This window comes from Macrotis lagotis, chromosome 1, assembly GCF_037893015.1.
Source record: "Macrotis lagotis isolate mMagLag1 chromosome 1, bilby.v1.9.chrom.fasta, whole genome shotgun sequence".
In the NCBI taxonomy this organism is placed as follows: Eukaryota; Metazoa; Chordata; class Mammalia; order Peramelemorphia; family Peramelidae; genus Macrotis; species Macrotis lagotis.
In genome coordinates, this window is record NC_133658.1 from 270428728 (window position 1) to 270445700 (window position 16973).

At 40.5% G+C, this 16973-nt stretch overlaps 1 protein-coding gene across 1 annotated transcript in view; it reads right to left on the minus strand.

The window, feature by feature from the left end:
* Positions 1-1870, minus strand: part of LAMA5 (laminin subunit alpha 5) — a 132831-nt gene extending 130961 nt beyond the window's left edge. The window contains exon 1 of the mRNA XM_074191411.1: positions 1559-1870. Coding sequence (XP_074047512.1) covers positions 1559-1870 — 312 coding nt within the window. The remainder of the gene's footprint in view (positions 1-1558) is intronic.
* Positions 1871-16973: the final 15103 nt, after the last annotated feature.

A 16973-nucleotide genomic window follows, 5' to 3' on the forward strand; every position in this document is an offset into this window, starting at 1 on the left:
CATACTACCATACTGCAGCAAATTCACAAGATTATGGATGTAAAGCTCAAACTTCGGTACATATCATCTAGTCTGTTTCTCATTTTACTGAAGCGGAAACAGGTTCAAAGCAGTTAAGTGGCTTGCCTAAGGCTATACAGCCAGTGTCTGAAGTAGGATTCAAACCCAAGTTATCTTGATTCCAGATCTGTGGCTCTATCAGCTAACTACTCCAACTTTCCCTATTCAATTCAACGGTCAAACAGTTAGGCAATGGGGTAAAGAAATTAAAAAAAGGAAGCAGTACCAGAGGTTAAAAAGTCTACCTCCCCAGAACCGGGAGAAGATAGGCAGATGCATAAAATACTTACAAAGGTTAAAAAAAAGAGTTAGAGAAAAGAATACAATTAACAGGGGAAAGAGAAAATATCTCCAAGGGAGATAACACCTAAGCTGCTTTCTGAAAGGAGCTAAGGATTCTTAGAGGTCCGAGGCAGAAAGGTGAGTATTTTGCATAGACCCAAAGTCAAAGACTGAACATCACGAAGAGGAAAGAGTTGGGTCTTTTCCTCTAACCTAGCTTTCTACCTCCCCCCCTCCCGCAGATCCTTTGAAGAGGCTAAATGCTTCCATTATCCCTCTGAGGCTAGAGCTATCTACTACTCCCAAACCCCCTCTCCGGAAGGGGGAAAGGAGTGTGAATGGGAGAGAGGCAGTAGGACGCTAAATTCTTTTTTTTCCCATTTCATTTGCTACTCCAAAGCAGGACGGTGGGAGAAAAGAAAGGGTGTGAGAAGAGCGGAGGACTTCGGGGCAACCCTCGGCCCACGAGCCTGGGGGAAGGGAGCTCGGTGTCATAGAGCAGGCTCAGGCCCCCACACTCCTTCATGCCGGGAAAGACTGAAGATTCCAGGCCAGATTCTCGTTCTCCTGGGATTTGCACGAAAGTAGGAAGTCCCAATCCAAGACAGAAATCGGCGGCCTCTGCCAATACTAAGAAAAGACCAAAGCCCTCGGGCCGCCGGTCCACCACCCGGTTACCACGTTGGAGGGGTGAAGTGTTCCTTTGTTGGAAGACATCAGCTTCCAAAAGTTCTCACTGGTCTGGTCGGGGAAGCCCTTCGCTCTCCCCTAATCTCGGGCACCGTCCGCCCTTTTTAACTTCAGAGAGGGCTGCGCCGGGGGCAGCTTCTGCAGCTCCAGTCCTTCCGAGACTCCGGCTGGGGCTGGAGAGCCAAGCGGTTCCCGAGCCCCCCGCGCCCGGCCCCGACTGGACTTAGAAGGAGCGCGCGGGGCAGCGGCCCTGCCCGAGCCTCCAGCTCCGGGAGGGGGACGGACGCCAAGAAGCTCGGGGCCTTGAATCGGCTCCCGAGGTCCGTCCTCGATGAGCCCCTGCAGCTCCCTTCTCCCCCCGCCCCCCGGGGAGCAAACGCTGCCGCGCCTGGCCGCTGGGGACCGGTGCCCCGGTGGGCCGGGAAGGAGCCCCGCACGCGCCCCTGTCCCGGGGGCGAGCAGGTAGCAGCGGCCCGACGGGCCCGGGGCCCCGCTGTCCCGCTCCCGCCCGCCCCGCGCTGCCTACCTGGATGGTCTGGTTGGGGTCTCCGCCAGCCACCGGCCCCCCCACCAGCTTGCAGTAAAGGTCCTCGGTGGGCCTCGGGGGGGCCCGCGCCCCGGCCGGCGCCTCCTCGCCGCAAGTGGCGGAAGCCGAGATGCGGACGCCCTCGGCCAGGTTGAAGTAGGGGGGATGCAGGCTGAAGCCCTCGCCGCCCCCGCCGCCGGCCTCGGGCACCGCGGCGCCCCGGCCCAGGAGCAGCAGCGGCAGCAGCAGCGCGGGCAGCGGCGCGCGGAGGGCAGCCCGCCGCCCGCAGCGCCCCGCGCCCCGCCTCGCCATCTTCCCGGGGCAGCGAGCGCAGTGGAGACGGAGCCCGCTTCAGAGCGCGGCGGCAGCGGCGCACATCGCCGGCGGGCGTCGAGTCGTACACGGATGAGCGCGCTCCCCGGCCCCGGCCCGGCCCGGCCCGGCTGCGCTCCCTCCCGCCGCCTTCTGCCCCAGCTCGCCGGCCTCCGCCGGGGTCGCTCGATCCGGGGCGGAGACTGCGGGATGCCCCGCCCCCTTCTCCTCTCCCCTCTCGGGCTCCGCCCAACCCCGCCTCGCCCGGCCCGGCCCGGCCCGGCCCGGCCCGCTCGGTCCCGCTCCGCGCGGCTCGGCCCGGCCCCCAGAAAGGCAGGCCCGGTGGGGAAGGGGGCGGGGGCGGGGCCGGCCCCAGGCAGAAGAGCCTTTAACTCTTCCAGGCCCGAGGCGAGCGGGGCACCTGCTGGGGGGCAGAGAAAGAGAAGGGGAGGAGACAGCCTTTATTCCCGGGTCGGCCCTCTCCTTCCCCCACCTTGCGTGTCGCGGGGCTAGGCCGTGGGAAAAACCCGGCTTTGCTAGCAAAGGGAGGGCTCCTCCTCCCCTCGTCCTTCTCGTGAAATTTGTTTCTCAAGTTTTCCCTCCGGGGGTTGCGGCGCCCCCTCCGCCCCCGCCCGGTCTCCGCTAGCTGCGGGAGCCCGCCTCCGAGGGCGGGCCGGGCCGGGCGGGCGGGCGAGAACGCCCGGGGGCACCCCGCCTCCCAGAACTGGGGGGTGCACGTGCCCTTTGTTCCGGCCCTGGGGGACCTCCAGCTAGAGCCTGGAGGCGCCGCCCGGCGGCCCCCCTCCAGCATCGCTCAGACCCCCTCCCCCCACTTGCATTCAGTGCGCTCGGTACCAGAGGCGGTCACCTGGCGGCTCTGACCCACTCCTGTCCCACACACAACTAGTTGCCCGCATCTGTGGCCCGATCCAGAAGAAAGGACGCGCCTCTCTTTCACCCAGAAATAAATATTTGGGGATCATACTATGACCTTAGAAGTCATCCAGTCCAACCCTTCTTTTTTCTAAGCACTTCGCGAATGCGCCTCTATATGTTACCTGATGCCTCGTAAGAGGCAAATCTTAAGTTACTTCAGCGGAGTCATACTGATGAGAACAAGGCTTTTCAACGAAAAAATGTTCTCCTCCTACCCAGTCTTGTCCTCCCTCATTAATAAATTTGGTGCCTCTCGAACAAAGAGCTGCCCTTTTGCTTTCTGTTCATTGTCAAACCAAACAGATCCCATTCCTTCCTCTTTCTCTTTGGATAGATTTAAAGCAAGAAAATTCCTCAGATTGTTGTTATGGTCAGTGGCAACTCTAGGAGACTAGGTCTCTCTATTTTGCACATTTTAGAACCGACTTTAAAATCCCGTTCAGTTTTAAATTTATAATGTTAAAAGCCTACATTATTATTAAGAGCAATATTTTATGTTATCAAATGATAGTTGAAGCAATTTGGAATTATACAAATAAAAACATTTTTGATTGTTCATAAAAAAAGAGTAATATCTTAACACATCACGGGATCAAAAATTTAACATAGTGGCTATTCCCTCCTCCTTCGCAGGTGGCAGACCCTTCATGCCTTTCCAGATCATTGATAGGTTCATGGGTAAATGATTATTCAGAAATACCCCTTAGATTGCTTAGAGTGAACTTCTTTGAACTTAACTACAGTGGTCCTCAGACAATAGATGTACATGATAGTATTTTGCCAGATTGTACCTGGAGTTTTTCCCAGCTTTATAATAATAACAATGTATCTATTTGGAATGATGAGGCTAACAAAGCACCTTCCCCACAACCCTTTTGGGAAACAATACAAGTTCTATTACTGATTTTATGTAGATAAGGGAAAAAAGTTCAGGGATAGACCCATTCTCACACAGCTAGAAACTTTTCAAGTCTACTTCACCACACTAGGATGAGGCATCAAGATAAAACCAGGGGAAAATTCATAATAAATAATAATAAACTTATATATCAGATGCATGAATTCTTTAGTGGGCAATGCCTTTGATAGATCTCAGCCCCTCTGTGTCTTATTAGGAAGTTTTCTCAAGTAACTATAGTCAAAAATAAATCATCTCCTGGTAGCCTATATCTATCCTTTTTTTTTAAACTTAGGGGAGTGGCTAGGTGGTGCAGTGGATAGAGCACCTGCCCTGGAGTCAGGAGTACCTGAGTTCAAATTTTGCCTCAGACAATTAATAATTACCTAACTGTGTGGCCTCGGGCAAGTCACTTAACCCCATTGCCTTGCAAAAACCTAAAAACAAACAAACAAACAAACAAACAAAAACAAAACAACAAAACTTAGGTAGACTGATCCTCAGACACAAAAACTGATGGTCTATGTTTGGGCCTGTCCTGGAAATGATTATAGTTTTCTAGAACCTGGGGTCATCTCAGGGTCATGATGAAGCATCAGAAGACTTCATGGAGAAACAATCATAAGTACTAAATCCCTCATTTTGGCACCAAGAACTTAAATAGCTCTTTCCCATGTCACTTTACTAATAAGAAGAGGGATCTATACATGATGAAACATGCTACCTACCCCTTGACAGAGAGATAATGGATACAGATTGTTACTTTTTTTGTTGGATATGGCCAATGTGGAATTTTGTTTTGCTTGACAATGTATTATTAGTTATTACAGTTTTTTCCTTAGGCAGGGAAGAAAAATTAGATTTTGGCTAATTGATAAATGAAATTAAATTTAAAAAGTTTTTCTCTAAAAAAAATAAGGAAAGAGATAAGAATCTAGGTCTTCCTGGGACAAGTCCTGTGCTTTTCCACTATTCTTCAACTGCCAATGCTTCAGTAAAGTTATTCCTATCCTCTAAAGGCTGTCTTTAGAGGCTGTCCAATATTCTCTTCCATGAAGTCTGATTCATGAAGAGATCATCCTGCACCTAGATATGATCATGGAGATCAGACAGGGTCAATTATGCTTCAGAAACCACAACAGGAACCAGAATGAGGCAGTCACAGAGTTATGTATACATTTGTCACTGGGACTCTTGCAGTTTGGAGTAGAATTGGATTCCTGTGTATTTATACCCCCCTTCTAAAACAACACCTTCCCAAAACTGATCCCTCCAGTCTTTCAGCCACATTGTTATGGTTTTGGAAAGGCCTCATAAACAAGGCAAGACCTTTACTCTAGTGCTGGATTTGTGTCCCAGATGTTTTTGCATTTGGGTGGCTCCTATGATTGGTTTTCCTTTTTCTTTCCCTTCACTTCTGCCAAACATCATCCTTGAGGGATCCCCTTGTTAGAAGCATCTGTCTGGCCAGCTGCATTTCCTTGGAGTCTACAGGCCAAACCAGAGACTGGTCTTTTGCAAAATCTTTCTGCCTCTGCTGGGAAAGAGGCAACTTTACTTGTTTCACATGGCAGTTTACAAGCATCTTGGGTTTTACAAAACTTTGTTTCTTTATACTTGCTCCTTGGGGGAGGGGGAGGGAGATTGGAGGATTATTTATATTTTCTTGCAATATGAGATTGATTTATTCAAAAGTGCACAGTTGACTACTGTCATTTAACCCTATTCCCAGAGCTTCAGGCAAGGAAGAGAGCTTCAGCAGAAACATTGTGAATTGTTTGGAAGGAGAGGACGATGTGGTGGAAATTAACCTTAAAAGATCAACTAAGTCAGTATTGGAAACTCAAAAAGATATGGGGCTATTAAACTATACACAAGGATACCTGCAAGCTCCTTATTGACTTAGAAAAACACACATTTTTATATTTTTTTTAATTATTATTAATAGAACAACATCAAATCAGATTGGGATATTGTGGGTCTCATGTAGCTTATTTGATGTCTCTGATCTAAATCTAGCCTTCTCTTTACAGATAAGAAAAATGAGATACACTGATTAACTGACTGCCCAGTGGCAAAGCTTGGATTCAAACCCAGGACTTCAGAGGCTAAATCTTGGGATATTTCCAGATTAGAAAGGGAAATGCTATTGCAATTCTATATAGCATTTTACCTCCCAAGCACCTTGCCAGATATATAATCCCTCTCCAAGTCTCAAAGTTCACAGATTTAGGAATTTAATCTCTTTCTTTCCCCCCTTCCCTCTGTATCTATCATCTTTGTTGATGTATATGAGATAATTATAATAATTATAACCAAGAATCACGTACCCAGCAAAACTGAATATAATCTTTTAAGGAAAAAAGAAAATCATTTAACAAAACAGAGGACTTTCAAGCATTTCAAATTAAAAGACCAGAGCTGAATTAAAAATCTGAATTCCAAATACAAAGACTCAAAGTTAAAAATGAAACAAGAAAGAGAAAACATAAGAAATTCAATAAAGTTAAACTATTTATATTTCTGTATGACAAGATAATGTTTGTGACTCCTAGCAACTTTAGAAGTATTTGTATATAGGTTGTGGATATAACTTTGATGGGATGATATTCCAGAAAAAGTAAATAAATAAATAAAGGAGTGAGAGAAAATTACACTAAAAGAAAGAAGGGGAGATTGAATGGGTGAAATTATCCCACATAAAACAGGCATGGAGAAGCTATTTTAATGAAGAAGAAGAAGATGGAGGAGTGGCAGACAAAACTTAGACCTTACTGACATAAAATTTGGCTCAAAGAGGGATTGGCATACACACCTAGTTGGATATAGAAACCTATCTTACTTCATAAGGAAATAGAAAGGGTGACTGACTGATAAAAGGGAAGGTATATTGGGGAAGGTGGTAATCAGAAGTAAAATACTTGTGAGCAGGGAAAGGGTGGAATATAAGAGAGAGGAAAGATAAAAAAAATGAAAAATAGAATGGAAGGAAATAGTTATTATAACTGTAGATGTGAATGGGATGTACTCACCTTAAAAAGGAAGCAGATAGTAGAATGTATCAAAAATCAGAATCCTACCCATTATGTTACAAGAAACAATTTAGAGCAGAAATATACATATAGGGTAAAGATAAGAGACTAGAGAAGAACATTATGCTTCAGCTAAAGCAAAGAAAGCAGAGGTAACAATCATGATCTCAGATAAAGCAAAAACAAAAAAAAAGATCTAATTAAAAGAGATTTTAAAAAAAGGAAATTATATCTTGCTGAAAGATACCATAGTCAATGAAGTCATATCAATACTAAATATAAATGTACCATATGGTATAAAATCTAAATATTTGAAGAAGTTCAATGTATTACCACAGGAATATAACTATAGACCTCAACTTTCCCCTCTCAGAACTAGATAAATTTAACCAAAAACAAAAGGACAAAGAAGTTTAGGCTGTGAATAAAATTCTGAAAAAGATAAGATAGCTGTCTGGAAAAAAGTGAACGGGAATAGAAAGGAATATAACTTTTTTTAGTGGTACATGACACCTAAACAAAAAGTACACATGTATTAGAATGTAAAACCTCAACCAAATACAGAAAAGCAGAAATAATAAATTCATCTTTTTCAGATTATAATGTAATAAAAATTACATTCAATAATGGACAAGAAAAAGATAAATTAAAATTAATTAGTAATCTAACTCTAAAAAATAAGTGGGTCAAGGAACAAATCATAGAAACAATAGATAATTTCATTAAAGAAAATGACAATAAGACAACATAGCAAATTTATGGGATGCAGCCCAAAGTGGCAAATAGGGGAAAATATATATCTCTAAATGCTTACATCAATGAATTGAGCATATAACTAAAAAAACATTGGAAAAAGAACAAATTAAAAACCTCCAATTTAATACCAAATTGGAAATCTTGAAAATCAAAGAAGAAATTAATAAAAACAAAGAAAATCATTGTACTAATAAATAAAACTAAAATTTGGTTTTATGAAAAAGTCCATAAAATAAAAAAAACTGAAGAAAGACAAATTACCAGAATAAAAAATGAAAGGGGTGAATTCACCACCACTGAAGAGGAAATTAAGACAGAAGAGATTTTATCTAATTATATGCCAATAAATTTGACTATCTAAATGAAATGGATGAATATCTACAAAAATACAAATTGCCTAAATCAGCAGAAGAAATAAAATAATTAAATAACTCCATATTTAAAAAGAAATTGAGGGGCGGCTAGGTGGTGCAATGGATAGAGCATGGGCCCTGGAGTCAGGAGTACCTGGGTTCAAATCTGGCCTCAGACACTTAATAATTACCTAGCCCTGTGGCCTTGGGCAAGCCACTTAACCCCGTTTGCCTTGCAAAAACCTAAAAAAAAAAATTGAATAAACCATCAATATACTGCATAAAAAAATCCCTAGGACTAGATGGACTCACAAGTGAAAATCAGACATTTAAAGAACAATTAATTCCAATATCATATAAACTATTTGGAAAAATAGGTGAAGAAGGAATCCTACCAAATTATTCTTATGACAGAAATATGGTGCTGATGCTCAAACCATGAAGAACCAAAACAGAGAAAGAATATTATCAGCCAATTTCCCTAGAGAATATCGTTGCAAAAATGTTAAATAAAAAATACTAGCAAAATGTTTCTCTATCATTCTTTTTTTTTAGGTTTTTTGCAAGGCAAGTGGGGTTAAGTGACTTGCCCAAGGCCACACTGCTAGGTAATTATTAAGTGTCTGAGGCCGGATTTGAACCTAGGTACTCCTGACTCCAAGGCCAGTGCTCTATCCACTACACCACCTAGTGGCCCCTCCCTCTACCATTCTTGAAGAGGACCATGACATCAGGAAAATGAAGCCATGATTTACAGGTGAATTGGATTTAAGTGAGAGAGGACTGTGCAAAGTCATCAGCCTTACTGTCTCCTCTGGAGCCATCTGGGTCCAGAGACAATATATCAATCAGAATGACTGGACATATGGCACCTGGATGGAGACCTTGCTCTTTTAAAGCTATGACTCAATTCCACTGATACAACATCCATTCAGTGATTAAAGTTACATAAAAAATGAGGCAAAGATTGACCTCTTTTAGGTTTTGTTTTTTTTTTGCAAGGCAAATGGGGTTAAGTGGCTTGCCCAAGGCCACACGGCTAGGTAATTATTAAGTGTCTGAGACCGGATTTGAACCCAGGTACTCCTGACTCCAGGGCTGGTGCTTTTTCCACTGCGCCACCTAGCTGCCCCAGATTGACCTCTTTTAGCTTGGGGGGGGGCAGAGAATCAATCTGGGAGATGAAGACCCTCAGAATTTCTGGCCAAAACAGAAACAATTGCTATGGGAGAAGAAAGGAGATGTGTTGCCTAACTGGCCAGTTCCAATGGGCAACTTGTATTAACTCACAACTATTGTTTGTTAGCAAAGAGATTGCAGCAATATATAATAAGAATCGGGGCGGCTAGGAGGCCTAGTGGATAAAGCACCGACCCTGGAGTCAGGAGTACCTGGGTTCAAATCCGGTCTCAGACACTTAATAATTACCTAGCCGTGTGGCCTTAGGCAAGCCACTTAACCCCATTTGCCTTGCAAAAACCTAAAGAAAAAAAAATATATATATTAAGAATCATACACTATGACCAGGTGAGAATTATACCAGGAATTCAGGACTGATTCAATAACAGTAAAACTCAGCATAACAGAACATCATATAATTATGTCAATAGATGCAGAGAAAGCCTTTGACAAAATAACATTCCCATTCCTATTAAAAATACTAGAGAGCATAGGAATAAATGGAGCTTACTTTAAAATGATAAGTAATAATTTATCTAAAACTATCCACAACATTAATGGAAATAATCCAGAAGCCTTCCTAATACAATCAGGGTGTGAAGCAAGGATGCCCATTATCACCTCTATTATAAAACATTGTACTAGAAATGTTAACTATAGCAATTAGAAGAAAAAGAAATGAAAGGAATTCAAAATAGGCAACGACATGCTGTTATACTTAGAAAATCCTAAAGCATCAACTAAAAAGCTACTTAAAATTATTAACAACTTAGTAAAGTTGCAAGATATAAAATAAACCCACACAAATCATCAGCACTTCTATATATTACCAATATAGCCCAGAAGCAAGAGATGGAAAGAGAAATTCCATTGAAAAATAATTGTAGGGGTGGCTAGGTGGCGCAATGGACAGAGCACCGGCTCTGGAGTAGGAGGGACCTGAGTTCAAATCCAACCTCAGACAGTTAATAACTTCCTAGCTGTATGACCTTGGTCAAGTTACTTAACCCCATTGCCTTACAACTCCCCCCACCAAAAAAAAATAACTGTAGAAAACATAAAATACTCGAGAATCTATCTGTCAAGACAAACCTAGGAACTATAGGAACACAGCTATAAAACACTTTTGGCAAAAATGAAAGATCTAAACAATTGGAAAAATATTAATTGCTCAAGGATAGACTGAGCCAATATAATAAAAATGGTTCTAGCTAAGTTAATTTCCTTATTCTGTATCATACAGATCAAGCTACCAACAAGTTATTTGATAGAGCTAGAAAAAATAACAACAAAATTAATCTGGAAAAACAAAAGTTCAAAGATATCAAGGGAATTGATTAAAAAAAAAGTGAAAGAAGGTGGTCTAGCCAAAGCAGTAATTATCAAAACAATCTGAAATAGCTAAGAAATAGTGTTGCTTTTTAAACCTGTTTTATGCTTTTCTTTTTCTCTGTTTTTCCCCTTTAATTCTGATTCTTCTTACACTAATATGGAAACATATTAAACATGATTTTTACATGTATAATCCATATCAGATGGGGAGACATAAGGAAAGAGAGGGTGATAGAAAAATGTGGAACTCAAAAACTTATAAAAAGATGAATGTTGAAAACTAACTTTACATGTAACTGAAAAAAATAGAATATTAAAAAAGAAATAGTGTTGGATCAATGAAATATATTAAATACAAATTGCAGTATGGTAATAATCTAGTATATGAAAGTTTCAAAGATCCAAGTTTTTGGAAAATAAACTCATTATTTCAAAAATTATTGGGAAAAATTGGGTAACAGTATGACAGAAACTAGGTATAGCCCAAGATCTTACACCATATATCACAATAAGATCAAAAGGGATGTGTGATTTACACATAAAGATGATGTCATAAACAAATTAAGAGATTATGGAATAGTTTATCTGTCAAATTTTTGGATAAGGGAAGAATTTAGGAGATATAGAAAAGATATAGAGAAATTGCAAAAAAAGATACATGAAGTTGTGCAAAAGTCATTGACAACTCAGATAATAAAGAAAACAGAAATTTGGGGGGAAATTTTGCAATAATATGAATAGGCAGTTTTCAGACAAAGAAATCAAAGTTATCTATAGTCATATGAAAAAAATTCTTCAATCACTATTGATTAGAGAAATGCAAATTAAAACAACTCTGAGGTACCATCTCAACCTATCAGAGTGACTAATGAAAAATGTTGAATGTTGGAGGAGATGTGATAAAACTGGAGTACTAATATACTGTTGATGGGGTTGTGAACTGATCCAACCAATTTGGAAACAATTTGGAACCATGCCCAAAGCACTGTAAAACTGTCCATGCCTTTTTATATAGCAATAAATGAAAAATGTTGGATGTTAAAGGAGATGTGGTAAAACTGGAACACTGATACACTATTGGTGAGGTTGTGAACTGATTCAACCACTCTGGAAAGCAATTTGGAAACATGCCCAAAGGGCTGTAAAACTGTTCAAACCTTTTTATACAGCAATATCACGCTAGATCTTATTTTAAAGACATCCAAAAATAGGGGAAAAGAACCCAATTGTACAAAAATATTTATAGCAGCTGTTTTCATGGTGGTTAAGAATCAGAAATTGTGGACATGCCCATCACTTGGGGAATGGCTAAACAAACTGGCTAGGTGGCGTAGTGCATAAAGCACCAGCCCTGGAGTCAGGAGTACCTGGGTTCAAATCCGGTCTCAGACACTTAATAATTACCTAGCCGTGTGGCCTTGGGCAAGCCACTTAACCCCATTTGCCTTGCAAAACAACCCTAAAAAAACCCCCCAAAACTGTGATAGATGATTGTAATGGAAAATAATTGTGATATAAGAAAAGACAAGCAGGATGATTTTGGAAAAACCTGGAAAGGATTACATGAACTAATGCATCATAAAATGAACAGAACCAGGAGAACATTAACAGTAATATTGTTTGATGAAGAATTGTGAATGATTTATTTATTCTCTGCAATACAATGATCCAAGACAATTCCAAAGGACTATTTATGAAGCATGCCATCTACCTCCAAAGAACTGACACTGATTGAATACGGACTGAAACATGCTATTTTTCACTTTTTTCTAATCTTTTTGGACAAAATGACTAATATGGAAATGTTTTATATAATTACTCCTGTATAACTATTTCTGATTGCTTACCATCTCAGAGAGGAGGGAGGTAAGAGGAGAAAAGGAGGAATAGAATTTGAAACTCAAAATGTAAATAAAAAATGTTTAAAAAATTGGGAAAAAAGAAATAAATTGTGAAATAATGTTGACCAGAACTTCTACAAATTTAGATCATCTTATTTCAACTTTGACTTCACAAGTGCATTACAATCCTTTTAGTCATCTGACTACATGGTGTAGTAGAGAGAACAATTTCCACTTTCAGTTCAAGATTTTGAACCAGAAGTCCTGAATCCTAGTGATGTAGAGAATTATGAATGTAAAAATTTATTGTGAGAAACAAATTCTGCAATCTTAAATGCTGTTAAATCTTGTTAAATGGAAGGAAGGACTTTGCTCTTGAGATGTAAATTGACTCCTATTGTTTCATTGCTAAATGTAAAATTTGTGTCCTGACCTCCTCATTCCCAACCCCCAACTTCCAATCTTCCCCCTGGGTTTCGATGATATAAGAGGAGGGGGGGATTTCCCCTTCATCTCAGCTTCCCATAGATGGCATGACAGGAAATGTCATGTTGAACTTAGATGTTGTACACTTTGGAACAGGAAGGTACCTGTATATAGCCTGTCATTGGAGGATACCTGCCTCAAGGTACAAGACCACTCCCCAAGGGCCACTCCTTGCCCAACCTACCACAGAAGGGTATTTAATAGGAAGCACTAGCCCTTCTGGGCTCTTCTTGATTCTATCCTTTGATCTTGCAGGATGTCTACTCTCTCTCTCTCTCTCTCTCTCTCTCTCTCTCTCTCTCTCTCTCTCTTTTCTCACTCTCATTCAAACTTCACCCAAACTATTCTTAAAGTGGTTACTGCTTTTCTAGGAGTTTTAATCTGTATATTTGTAATAATTTGCTATAATAAAATCCTGAGCAGTTTTAACATCCCAGAGAGTGTGCAAATTCTTTTGCTTTTCAGTGGCCCCCAAATTCCTATGCTTATCTGGTGACCCCAAAAAATTCCAGCGGCAACACTAGGGCTTCTAATTATAACTCATGTGACTCGTCAAGTAAACTCCCTCTCTGTTTCAGTTCATTTGTTAAATGAGCCATTTTTTTTTCTGGATTAGTCCTCTCCAAACTTTTTTGATCATACACAGCATCAGTAAAACATTTTGAGCATGCTGCTCTAATTTGTGTACATTTACCTATTTATAAATTACATGTATATATGTTTACATGGTAGAGTATAGAATAGTGTGGTAATAATACATTATAAAATTTATACTAAAGTAGACACTTTAAAAGAATAAGAAAAAGATGAAATAGTTTTTGTTCCTAGAATCATTTAGAAACAGAAGTGATTTGGATAAAACTGTAGTAAAAATCCACTTTGGCAACTGTGAAGGATGGATGGGTGCAGGGAGAGATGAAATAGGAAGAGCTATAGAAAGAAAATTCCAATAATTCAGGCCAGCACAAATGAGAGCCTAAATTGGGGTGGTAGTTGTGTTAATAGAGAAAAAGAGACATATAGATGAGAGATATAGAAGTGATAAAGATATGGAACCTGATTAGATATATGAAAAGAGAGTTCTCTTTTTTTTTTGAGAGTTCTCGCTCTTGAAGATGACATTAAAATTGTGAATCTGCAGAACTGAAAGGATGGTAATGCTCTTGATAATAATAGGGGAAATGGGGGCAATAATAATGTAATGATATCTTTGATCTGTTGCAATGCTTGCTCATTCTGTGTTGCACACTGTGTCCTACTCAATAATGAAAAAGAAGGGATATGGAACTCTTTTCATCTGTTTGATGCCCTAGAATACAGAGACCACTGAAACCACAGGTGATCTGGAGAAGTAGTAATAGATATATACTAAGATGAAGAGAGAAGAGAAAAGGAATTGAGCTGCTTCTCTGGGAACCTTTAAGCCCTCTTCAGTTCTAACTGTTGGTAGGGGCTAACATTGAGTTTAGAAGGAGAAAATTGAGAGTTTGTATAGCAGAGAGAAGGGACAGAGTGGGGAGTGTTAGAAGATAAAGTTACAATTTGTGGGAGACAAATTCTGCTATTGGCTGTTGTGAAGAGGATGGGATGTGGTCCATTTTTACCCCTTCCCTTTGTTTGATCATGGGTCAGGTAGATCATGGCACTCCAGAGGGCCTTTAACAGCAGCCTGGTATAGATTATAAGATCATAGGGATGAAAGAGGCCTCAGATATCATCATTCCATATATGAGGAAATTAAGGCTCACATTAGGAAAAATCTTTCCCAGTCACTCATATAATAAATGGCAGAACTAGGATTTGACCCTAGCTTCTATGGTTCTGAATTCAGTCTTCTTTTCATTTCAGTATCATCTACAATGTCTTTTTCTAGTTCTGTGTCTAGGATCCTGTGATCCTGTAATTCTATGAGTTTCCCATAAACAGCAATTCTAAACCATGTACTTATCTCAAATCTACAACTTCATTTCCTTTCTCTCTGCAAATGATTTGCCTTCTACTTTAACTGATCCAATCCAACCATCCAGTGTGAACTCTCTCAATTTGCCTCTTTTACTCCAGTATTAGTGAATGTGATAACCCTTTTTGCCAGAAATAACCAGTCCACTTAAACCCTCAATTCCATTCCTTTTAACCTTTTCTGTGACCTTGCCTCATCAACCAACCAGTCAAAAAATTAGATTCTCTGATCTAAAAAATTCATCCCCTTATCTTTGCCACTCCCTTAAGTTAATGTCCCATTGCTCTCCTCTTAAATATCAAAATACTAGAAAGAGTAGTGTATCTACTTACTGCCCCCTCTTGTTAACCACCACCTACTCAATCAGCCTCAGTGCCTTGGCAATGTGGCTTTTGTTCTCACCACTCTCCTCAGACAACCCTCTCCAAGGTCACTAATGACTTCCTTATTTTGAAATCTAATGGTCTATTGTCACTCTTCCTCTTTCTTGGCCTTTCTGACCCTCCCTCTTTCTGGATACTCTTTCCTTTTTGAAATCCTCTGACACTGTACATTCTTCTTTTCCTGTGTCTCTGACAACCTCTCCTTTTCTATTTTCCATACTGATTTTTCATCTTCCTATTACCCTTTAAATGTTAAGGTCCTCTAAGATTTTTGTCCTTGGCACTCTTTTTTTTTCTCTAAGGTCTCTCCCTTGATGATCTCATCTACTCCCATGGCTTCAATTATCTTTTCTACTCTTATGATTCCCAAGGCTATTTCTACTCTTAATTATTCCCCAGGGCTCTAGTCCCATATTTCCAACTATATGCTGGATATATAACTACACTTGGATGTCTCCAAATTCAACATGCTCAAAACTACACTCATCATCTTCTTTCCCAAACTTGTTCTATCCCCTAATCTCTCTATTTCTATTGATAATACTGATACTCTCCTACTCACTAAACTTAAAACATTGGGATGATTTTTAAAAGTCTGCCTCCCTTTTCCTATTTATCCAATAAGTTGTAAAGTGCTAATGATTTCTAATTGCTCAGTAACATTCCCTCTTTTTTATTGTTTTTTGAATTTTACAATTTTTCCCCCAATCTCACTTCCCTCCCCGCCAGAAGGCAATCTAATAGTCTTTACATTGTTTCCATGCTATAGATGAATCAAAATTGAGTGTCTTGAGAGAGAAATCATATCCTTAAGGAAAAAATAAAATATGAGATAGCAAAATTACATATTAAAATATCTTTTTTCAGAAATTAAAGGTAATAGTCTTTGGTCTTTGTTTAAACTCCACAATTCTTTCTTTGGATACAGATGGTATTCTCCATCACAGATACCCTAAAATTGTCCCTGATGCACTGATGAAGTGAGCAAGTCCATTAAGAATGATCATCAACTCCACCACCATCATTCCCTCTTAATTCCCACCACAACCCATCCTTCACCTCTACTCATTTAGACCTCTGATCTCTAAACTTTTTTTTCTTTTTGCAAGGCAATGGGGTTAAGTGACTTGCCCAAGGTCACACAGCTAGTTAATTATCGATTGTTTGTGGTCGGATTTGAACTCAGATCCTCTGACTCCAGGGCTGGGGCGATATCTACTGTGCCACCTAGCCACCCCTGGTCTCTAAACTTTTAAAGAAGTACATTCCATCAGTCAATAATTTTTGAGCAGATATGTACATATATGCATATATATAATATTCATAAATTGTATGACTGCACTTCTAGTAATTATATGATGAAATTTATATAAAATAGAAATGAAAATGGATTAGATAGAGGTAAAATGCTTTGAAAATAATATTTTGGGGGAGGCTAGGTGGCACAGTGGATAGAGCACTGGCCCTGGAGTCAGGAGGACCTGAGTTCAAATCTGTCCTCAGACATTTAATAATTACCTAGCTGTGTGGCCTTGGGCAAGCCACTTAAGCCCATTGCCTTGCAAAAACTTAAAAAAGAAAGAAAATAATATTTTGTATTAAGCACCATATAGGTGAAAGGAGAAAGGAAAGAAAGACTTCTTGGAAGAGGGATTTGAATTGAGTCTTTAAGAAAGCCAGGGGCCAGAAGTGAAGAGGGAGGAATTCCATTCATAGGGAGAGCCCCAATAAATATGGGGCAGTTTGGAAGCACTCCCACACCTCTTGAAGGTAGAAACCACATCCCACCCTACTCCCAAATAGTGTGTTGTTAGAAACAATAGCTAGAAACCCTCCAAACAAGGGTGGTTAGAAAAATTCTTTCCCCTCATTGTTTAGAGATGACATCTAATCAATCTCCAAAGTCTTTGCCGGTAAGGGACTTTTTTCCTAGACCAATTCAAGCAG